This window comes from Dermacentor variabilis, chromosome 3 (genome assembly GCF_050947875.1).
Source record: "Dermacentor variabilis isolate Ectoservices chromosome 3, ASM5094787v1, whole genome shotgun sequence".
In the NCBI taxonomy this organism is placed as follows: Eukaryota; Metazoa; Arthropoda; class Arachnida; order Ixodida; family Ixodidae; genus Dermacentor; species Dermacentor variabilis.
Genome location: NC_134570.1, coordinates 183,188,134 through 183,198,629, shown reverse-complemented (window position 1 = coordinate 183,198,629; position 10,496 = coordinate 183,188,134). Strand labels below are relative to the sequence as shown.

Genomic DNA, 10,496 nt, shown 5'->3' with positions numbered 1-10,496 from the left:
ATGTCGGAAGTACCGCAGCCAATCGTAGGTGGCTCAAACAGCCGCGAAGTCTGCATGAGCAACAAGCAAACGACGCGAGAAATCTCAACGAAAGACAAAAAGTGCTTACGTGATGACTCTGATAACGACACCAGTACCGTTTCCGATACCGAGAATACAGGTATCTTAAGAGGAAGCTTTAGCTCGGGTGCTCCTATCTAAATACATGTAAAAGGAGAATTCGTTTTTCTCGGCAACCACTGCACTAAATTTTACGAGGTTTTTTGCATATAAATGAGAATCTTAAAATATAGTGACTGTTCGTTTACAACTTTTTATTTAGGTCGCCAAGTTTTTAATAAAAGTTGCCAAAATCGCTAATTTTCAAAAAATGAAACTATCAAGTTTACAACACTAACTCGGCAATAAAAAATGATACCACAATTACGTTACTTGCACCTAATAGCCCATCTAAAGCGGACAAAATTGATGTGTTACACGGGAGTGTAAAAAATTTAGAAATATTGAAATAAAGCTTTTGCAGAACCTTTGTAAACAACGTAACAAATTGACGTAAGATATAAATTGACACAGAATTTGTCCGCTTTGAATGATCTAACGGATGCCGTTAACAGAACAGTGATATGTTTTTAATGCAGAGCTATTAACTTGTAAACTTCGTGCTTCTATGCTTTCAAACTTTCAAATTTTCAAAAAAAATTTACAAAATTCAAGCCCTAAATTGAAATTACGCTTACAACGGTCCCTAGAATTTGCCTTTCTCTCTCAAATGAAAGAAATTTTATTAAAATCGGTCCAGCGCTTATCTCAGAAGAGTGTTTTTGCGTTTTACATGTATTTGAATAGGCCGCGCTGGAGTTGGGCCCGAGCTAAAGCTTCCTCTTAAGGTCAATTATTTCGTGATGACCCGCAGATGCAGGTACCGCCGATACAATTAGCACATACACGCGACACAGTATAGACTAGATAACGGAGCACTGATCCCGCTTTAGATTGATCGTAAACGCGAAATATCAGTACAAAACAACTGAAGAAACAGCCGCACAAAGTTCCCCGCAAAGAATCAAATTTGATATTCACAAAAACACGGAACGACGCCGGCAATGAAGCACCTGTTGAAGATTAGGTTGAACAGACAGACAGACAGACAGACAGACAGACAGACAGACAGACAGACAGACAGACAGACAGACAGAGAGAGAGAGAGAGAGAGACGGACAGACAGACAGACAGACAGACAGACAGACAGACAGACAGACAGACAGACAGACAGACAGACAGACAGACAGACAGACAGACAGACGGACGGACGGACGGACGGACGGACGGACGGACGGACGGACGGTCGGTCGCCAAGTTAAACCCCCTCCTGTGGCATTACTGCACAGGAGGGGGTTTAAACAAGAAATCGCCAATACCAAATTGCCTAATTAGGCAGATCATGTGCTTCATGTCAGCATTAAGTGTAAAAAGAAGCACCAAATTTCAAGATGAGTACGAAATCAAAGTGCACATACAAAGAACCAAACGTAGTGTGCCATATGCTAGCAAAATGACAACATTGTCTAATATGTTCACCAATTCCGCTGACAACACGTAATAGTACGTAACATAATACAGATGCAATGGACATAGACAAAGATGAAGTCGCAAGTCCTTAAGCTATATTTAAAGTCCCCTTGAGGTTTTCAATTTTAATCAACTAACAGCTTTATTGAAAGACTAACGGTTTTCATATTGTGCGCTTGTTCCTCGTAAGGCTGCGCGTTATCAACAGCCACCAGTAATTTGATTTCATTGTGATGGACGCGGTACCGGAACGCCGTAGACGTCGATGCTAGACCGCCGAATCACTGGCTCCTCCGGAACGTCTTCGGCTTCGTCCCTATTGCGATGTTCTCCATTCGCATTTAGAGTAGCCCCGCTGAGAACGGTTGCTGCAGCATGCATCAGTTACCGAGACCTGCCTTTTCCCGGCACAATAAAGAACGCTACTCAAAGTTTGTTGTTCAAACTTTGCAACAATATCGCCTTTTATGGTCCGCATCGTTCACTATAACACTTGGAACTGTTACTTACCTGCTTCGAAAAAAAAACGAATAAATAGCGCCGTCACCTGGAGAAGTCTCTTATGGATAGTTTCCAAATTTCAGACAACGTACGAATAATCAATTAATGACCGCACGTGTCGATTGTCAAGAGTCTCTCTCGTCTGTTGTCTAGCGCTCTCGAAATTCCTAGAAAGAAAAATCAAATTAGTACCTAACCTTTCCTTGGCTGCCTTTAAATTCAAGTATTCCTTCGCTATAGGCGATTATGGTGTTTTAACTCCGTATGGTATGCAGCAACGACTTATATCTGCGGAATCAAAAATGCCCCGGAGGCATTTCATCCTGACACGCCGACACCTAACCCGGGAAAAATTAGCACTCCATTAGGGGCCGTATATTAACACAGACGTCAGTTTATTCTGAGTTTTAGTTCGGCGGTAAGACTTCTCTAATGATCTTTCTTTTACATCTGTCGTACTGCGTGTTATACATTAGCTTGCAAGCCAGCCGCATTGTTCTGCTGCATCCACAGTTCACACGGCAGCAATGTACGGCTACCTGAAAGCACTCGTCTTCCATTGCCTTTTCCATTTGCCTCCCACATTCCGCTCAAATCTGGTTTTATCTTCGGCGATTTATGCTAATCGCCTAGTTTTTCACATTCCTATGAGCTTGAACGTAGCATATAGCTTACGTAGCATATGTAACGTGTCCCGTAGCATATGTAGTTTGAACGTAGCATAAATCCAGTTTAGCACTGTTTATTATGCCTGTCTGGCATTGTTTTGCACAAGACACATCCTGTGCATGTGCAGAAATGAAGCAGTCTAAAAATTAAACCGCATTAACACAACCAAAGAAAGTAGTCGATTCACCTGGAGCGGAACTCGACTGTTCTTTTTCTATAGCTTGATTCGTCCATAGATCAAAAAATGCGTTTACGCATCTGAACCACAGCAGTTTTTTAATTTTTTCTGTCTTTGTTATCACTTCCCTAGATTTCACTAAAATGTACAATAACCTGGCCGTTCAATTTCATTTTTCCAAGCACTGCCTTGACAGTTCTTGTAGAAAATCAAGAGGACGTAAAGGCGAACGCCTACATGCAGGGTGCGTAAGCGCTATACACCAACCGGCAATACAGTGACAAAAACGATGCTGGTCTTCGAGACAAAATCCCATAATAGTCCGAGTTTAACTAATGGTCAAAATACCATTTAGTTGTATTGATACCATTCGGCTATGGTATGTACACGCTAAGCCTTTCTCGTGCTTGCACGCAGGAAACGAGACGTCTTCGATTAGACTTCTTTATTGGTCCAAGTTGAGATCAAATATGTGGAGAAATGTCTTGGCGTCTCTTGTGGTTTCCTTCTTTATTCCTGTGTCTGCATTGTGCATACGCAACAGAGACGGCCGTTTACTTTCGAGTGTGCCGAAAACAGGAGTGCCTCATAGCTGCTCACTGAATGCGCTCCGCTACGGAATTTAACCTTCTAGGAAGCACTTTCATAATAAAATACGGCCATCATTTGTTATTTTCTCAAACTCATTCGTTAGTGTAAAGGTGTAATATTACATACCTAAATTTTATCACAGTTCGTCGCATGAATATTTCGACTTCCGGCAGACCATCTCGTTTCAAGTTCACCGCTGGTAACAAATGGATCGCCCACAAAAGAACATTTCGTCGGACGCAGGAGACGAATTCTGCTGAGATCATTAGGAAGTCTTGCGTGGAAATGCAAAAGTGTGCTAAGGAATTACTGTTTTGCAATTTTCCACCCAATATCATCTAAGGCAACAATAACTGAAGTCAGCGAAGGCGGAGCTGAAATTGTTTTCAGTTTTTATATGAAGAAATGCTAGATAAATGGAATGAAAGTGGATACAAAAAGCTTTCCATCGGTGGGAGCCGAACCCACGCCCTCCGCATATTGACTGCCAGCTCTATATGACTGCGACTAACACAGATCGGGCTCAGCGGTTCCTCATCTCGTTCTGCACAATACCGTGCGAAGCGGAACCGGTTTTCGTTCGCATTGCATACAACTTGCGTTCCACGGGTTTTTTTTTTTTAAATTGCGGTTGCTGCATTGACGAAGCAAAAGCAAACTTGGACATGTTCATCTAGGTGAGTCTGGCCAAGTGTCTTTTAGGTTGCAGTTTTAAATGCACAGCTGAAGAGGTGGCGGGATTTACGAATTTCTTTAGACAGCAAGCGAGATTAGGAACTGCACTACCCAGTCATGTAAACACTAGAATTTCAAGGAAATAACGCGACCGGTACATTCACCAAGCGTGAGCTTCCTTCAACCTGCATAGCTCGTCACCGGCGATACACACGATGGTGGTGGTACGGTGACGCCAGCCTACCAGACCATAAGAAGCACTGCCTCAAGTGTTCAGTACCGTAATTTTTTTATGGTGGTGTGACTCGAAGCGCACACTTAATGCGTACCTCAAGCGGGACCTGCAAGACTGTAAAACGGCGGAATTCTCGCGGACACTATTTGTTGTTTACAGAGAGAGAGTACATGCACATTAGAGTTCACGACTGTGAAAGCCACTAAATATTAAGAAATATCCCCCCCCCCCCCGAGGCGCAACGCATTTTAATTCATTAATTTGTTAAATTGTTCGTTTACCGTCCCAAAGCGGCACTGGGACTGTAGAGACGCCGTAGTGGATAGGTGCACGGCTCTTGAGAACGGATGCTGCGCGGCAACTTCAGTCACTTGTTCGCTACTGACATTTCAACACGGTCATTGACCTGGATTCAAAAACTCTAGGCTTTTATTCTCTACATCCTAACTTGCGACTTCGTGTGCCACTCGGGGTCTCCCGTTGCGACACAACTTTGACGCACCGCGTGTGGCTGGGCGTCGAATTTACGCAAGCCCGTTCACTCCTAATTGGAATGGCCATAAATGCGGCGTGCAATTTTTGTGCGTGTACACGACATAGTAAAGCGCCTCTTCTGCTACTGCTCATCCTTCGAAGCTCAAAGATGTGCTCTACAAGCTAGCATCATCTGTTTGCATGATAGGCTGCTCTCAGAAGAAAAGATGCTGGAACTTCGTCCTAAGCATACTTGCCAGCACACGGCCACAAATGCCCTATTGCACACTTTGAAGGCAACTGGACAAACTGGTTGCGTTAGACGATTACTTAACATTCCTCTGCTAATGTCATGAGAATAATTGATTTAATATTTTTCTCATCTTTTCTTGATCCAGTCTTCGAACCTTTCTACCCCCAAGTGTAGCACGGGCAAGCGGGCATGTGCTTGGTTAACCTCTCTGCAATTCCCGCTTTGTTTTTATCGCATTAGCCCATTTTCTCCGATTTAAGTGCGGCCACGGTGCAGAACGCCACAGTGCCTGCACATGCGCGGCGGTTAAGTTTCTATAAGTAGTGTTTTTAGTAGCTCCAAACTACAATATACGCCCGCTAAGCCAACAGCAGTGATTTTGAAGCGAGCTTTTTAGTGTGGGTAGAACGGCAAATCAATCACTAATATATTATTACTCAACTGAATAATTTCTTAGTCAAATAGCACTGACATGTTTTCTGCGCAAATGCGCTTTCCACGTCCATATATAAACGCGAACAAGTTGCCTAATTTTCCTTGATGTGAAGTAAGCGTTCGTGATTGGGAGTGGCTGAACCACACATAAATCGGGCTTCTGCCGCTCCGAGCGAGACGCTACGCATGATTCACGTTTCGAGCCTATTTATCTTATTGAGTGCGCTTTAATGTAGCGCCAAGGGCGCCAATTAAGGCCTGAAAGTGCGCCAGCACGTTGAAGGTCGAGGCGCAGGGCTATTGCGGCCGCCGCCTGTCGAGCTCCGCTGGAGCACTGGAAGCGCCTCCGTGAGGAGCGCGCTCACTCGTCGATGGCCCCGGGGCGCTGTCCTTCTTCTTGTCCCTCCAGTGCAGCATTCTCAGAAGGCCCATGTAGATGGGCTGGCCGGAGGTCGTACGGCTCTCCCAAGTGTGCGGTTGGTAACCGTGATCTTCGTGGACTGTGGCAGGAAGGAGTGGGGACCCAAGACGACACAGTTAGTTAGCACCTTTTGCATTGAGCCATCAGAATAGCGAGATACGAAGAGTCGCAAGTCTTGATAGTTACAACCACATGAACGAAAAAGGCACGAGAATGGAGTCATGAAAAGCGTTGGCCAAATTGACTGTTATATCGTAATACGACTTTTTGGGCAAGTCGTATGTAGTCGGCCAAACAGTGTATTTTGTGAGCACAAAAAGACACGTGGATAGAACACGCGCACAAACCCAACCACAGCAGGGTACTAACCGATTAGGGGTTCCCAACGACTCAACATAGGGCCCAGTTATTGCACATGCGCAACAGTACACTCGCATGCCGCGACAGTACTGTTATAGGCGAATAAGAAACATGCCTACATATGTCTACACAAGGTACGAAGTTTTGTTTTAAATAATCTCCTTAAAGAAGAAAGCTTCTTTAGCTACTTAAGGTAGGCGACACTATCGTGACCGATAGTTCAGGTGAAGGCGTACAATTTTGGAATAATACCAACGTGAGTTACGCTCGACACCTCTCAGCTGGTTCAGACATGCCGATGTTTAACTGTCTGGCGGAGCATTCAAACTACTCAAACAAATTTGATGGTGCGCATCATTGCGCGCATTCCGGCACATGTGAACCGTGCTTATCGCGTGGAAATATTTTGGGCAATAGTGGTAGTAAAGCAGCATGTGATATCCTACATAAGCACACCCTATGGGTAAGAAAGCTCCTGCGTGGGTCCGACGCTCCAATAACATTATATTCCGCAGAGAAGCACCTGTTCAAGGGGAATTAGTATCATTACCGATAGAATAGCATTATCACGCCACCTGTGCCGTATGTTGCACGGTTGTAATAATTGCACCCTGCGTTGTATTCTTTGAATAACTGAATGCATCTATAGTTGAGGCATTTTACTCGTGTGCTTTTCCTTCATAACTTTCCTTTTGCGTCCAACAACAATGCCTAACTGTTATAAGTCATATGTATAAACTGTAAGGAAAAGACCGCTTGCCGCATGTGGGAGCTGAATTAGCTACCTTTGCCCTGAGTATATCAAGCAGCCCAACGCGCTGCCTGAGCACGAAAGTGGAGCACCCTTGCAACGCCGCGAAGGCTTCTGCAGGCGCTTGCCGAATGTGGCCGCATAAGTAACTGAGGCAAATTTGCCACATCTCCTGACCATTGCAGCTCAATCCTTTTTCTACACGGACTGGACATACGCAGGTCAGGTAAGCCACCGGCATACCGGAGTACACGCATAATTTTACTCTGAACAGTCGTCTTGTCCTTTCCCACCACGTTCTGAAACACCTTCGCGATCTGTCGTACACGCGTTAATGAAGTTCAAAATAAAGTTCACCTAAACCTGATCGGTGTTGTGTATTCATTCGTTTAGCTCGATTGTCTTTCATTCTTACAATCAACCGCTTCAGTGCTGCTGATATTCGTGGTACCATGGTGTTGAGGATGATAAATAGAAAAGAGAGAGGATCGCCTACAAAGTACTTATAACATGTACGTTGAAGATCAAGTAGGGAAACTAACTTCATATATTTTGCCGGACCCTTAATGTACGCTGCCGAATTAGTCATATCACAGTTGACATATTTTCGGCGTTATGACGATTTGAGGTTTATTTCTACGATCAGCTCTGGAATATGAAACTTTGAGGCGTACGCAAATCTCAGGCAAGTGACCCAAGTGAATACGGTACACAGACCTAGGTCCCGATAAAAGTAGTGTCTTCCTGGAAACATCAGCATAATGGTTTTGAAAGTGCACAGCAATGGAGGTCGTCGCAATCTACCACTGTACCACAATAGCCGCTTCAAGGCAAGGAAATGAGAAGACATCGGTGTCACTAATGTTTTCCGCGTTTGCGGTATTATTACCGTATAATGCAAACAGAGAGGCTATTCCAAAGCATAAAAAAAAGAAAAACGATAGGCACCTACCAAATGAATTTGATGCGGTTCTCGGGGCGCCGAATTCGGCCATGCAACATCAGTTTTACTGAGAATGACCGGCGCGTGGTGTGGGGTGCTGTCAGACGAATTCGCAAAGTAGTCCGGCATATGTAGCCGCGTCAGCCATGTGTGGGCACAGAACACAGATCTTACCGTGGCCAATTCTAGTGATGTAGTTCCACACGAACTCGTCGGCTGAGTGGAAACGATGAAGGTCACGTTGCATGAACGCGAGTAGCTCCAGCCTGCGCTGCCACTCGCCCGAAGGGTTGGGCACAGTCAGGTAGTCGCTCAGGTGGCCGCACAGGTACGCCAGCCACACAGCGTTGGTCTCCGGATGAAACAGGTCCCAGCGATTCCTGTTCGCCGTTCACACGTCGCAGCATTAGATATATGACGGACTAACGTTAACCCAACAATGGGCTCCACGTAGAAAATTCCATTAGCTACGCCTCCCCGCGGGTCATGTTACAATGAGCATGTCGGGGACGTTCAATATTGGACTAAAAACACAAATAGGGACAAGTGGCTCAAGTTCATTAATGAGAGTGGGGCGTACCTTGATGTGCATAGTACATTATTAGAACGCTACGGCTGGTTCACCAGCCGAAACGTCAATAAAGTATACTGTGCGCAACAACGGACGCTGTGCGCACAGCGTCCGTATATATATATATATATATATATATATATATATATATATATATATATCGGTCTCCCAAAAGCAAAACCACGATATTCAAAGAGAAAGCAGTCTTTTTTCTGAATATACAGACTTTTTGTGAAAAGGCCATGAGCGTAGCGAATGTGCTGTCTTTGCAATGGAGTTTCTAGGCCGGGTGGAAATACACTCCTAGTAATTGCATAAGCTTCAGCATTATATTAAACAACAATTTATTTAATTAGTTTTCTTTATTACAGCGTTGGGCCAATTTGGTTGTGATTTGCGGCGAGCAGAGCAATATCTCGGAGGCTTTGTACAGCACGCACAGTCCACCTCGTTAAGCTAAACGCCGAAGATTCCGAACAGCTCCGAATGGCCACGAATACTTTCGCTGTCGAAGTGTCGAGGCACAAATGTGAACCAGATCCAAGCGTCAATTTGGGACTACTGAGCCAAAGAGTACACGACTACGGAACCGGAAAAACGTTTTACCGCGCAGCCGTAAGCGCCGTGCTAAGGGTCATAGCCTTGGCTGCGCATCCAAAATATGGAGAGACAGATTGTACGTGCCACATTAAACGTGCCTATAAACATCGTGAAAGCGTTCATTTCTAACCTAAGGCCAGGAATAGGAGAGACCGGAAGTGAGATCCTCAAAAGGCAAGAAACGAGCCCCACACAAAGAATTCGAGGTCTGCCTTGCGGATCAGCCTATAGCTTTTCGTTGCAGTATTGATACATTTATTTAGTCACCATAACTGTTGAAGTTGGGATTGCGAAAATATTTGATACAATGTAGCTGTCATAAATTAAACAGGGCCTATCACTACATATTCGGTTCTGTCAAAATAAGCAGGCAGGTTCTATCTCGTATTGCTACAACGCTCCCTAATTAAGTGTCATATCGTTGACACGAAAAAAAGAAGAAAAGAACAGCCTCGCTATAATTTTGTCGCATGGATATGGCTAATGCGACTATGAAATGGCTATACTGTAGATGCAGAAGTGGTTGCAAAACGATGCTGATTTGGTTTTTTTTTTTTATCTACAAAAGTAATTCTTGTTTTCTTATTTTTTTTCTGGTGTCCGATTGATCGAGTCGGGTGAAAAGCTTTCTTTTGCGTGAAACGTCCTTACTCATTTTCCCAGGTCGCCCTGTAAGAGTGCGAAAACTTAGGTGCATCAGTACATTTTCAGGACAACTTTGAAACGACATCGTGTCCACACATACCTGCTTGTGATTAAACTCAATATTACGTTGTTTCGTGAGGAGGCATACTACAAGCGCTAACGGCAAACAAATAAATGAACCACGCAAGTCATTCCCTTACTTTATTATCCTTTCCAGGGTGAGGTATTGTGCCGTCTTGTCTTTGTATATGCAATTGTAGTTCCTCATGCGCAAGGTGACTTCGTTGTCTGCCAAGGAACGTAATAGACATATCAGACAAAATGCAGTTTGTATGCTGTTTATTTCGCAACATTTCTGATGAGTACAACAAATACTGTTCCAAACATAATGCGTCTCGACGACCAATACCCTACATGCGTCAACACCCTTCATAATCTGACACAAACCTTGTAAGCTCATGATTTTCGATAAATCACCAACAAAAAGAACCCGCCATCATCATCAGACAACTTACGTTCTCTGAAGAAGACTAAGCTCTTTCCCAGATATGTCCCGTTACCTCTTGTCCTACGTCTTTCCGCTCCACAATATTCCTGGAAAGTTTCCTGTCCCCTCATCTTACTC

At 44.3% G+C, this 10,496-nt stretch overlaps 1 protein-coding gene across 1 annotated transcript in view; it reads right to left on the bottom strand.

Moving 5' to 3' along the window:
- Positions 1 to 5,770: 5,770 nt before the first annotated feature.
- Positions 5,771 to 10,496, bottom strand: part of LOC142574939 (serine/threonine-protein kinase haspin-like) — a 48,376-nt gene continuing 43,650 nt past the window's right edge. The window contains exons 11-13 of the mRNA XM_075683926.1: positions 10,072 to 10,159; positions 8,230 to 8,435; positions 5,771 to 6,080 (exon numbers count right to left, since the gene is read on the bottom strand). Of these exons, the coding sequence (XP_075540041.1) occupies positions 5,878 to 6,080; positions 8,230 to 8,435; positions 10,072 to 10,159 (497 nt within the window). The 3' untranslated portion in view covers positions 5,771 to 5,877. The remainder of the gene's footprint in view (positions 6,081 to 8,229; positions 8,436 to 10,071; positions 10,160 to 10,496) is intronic.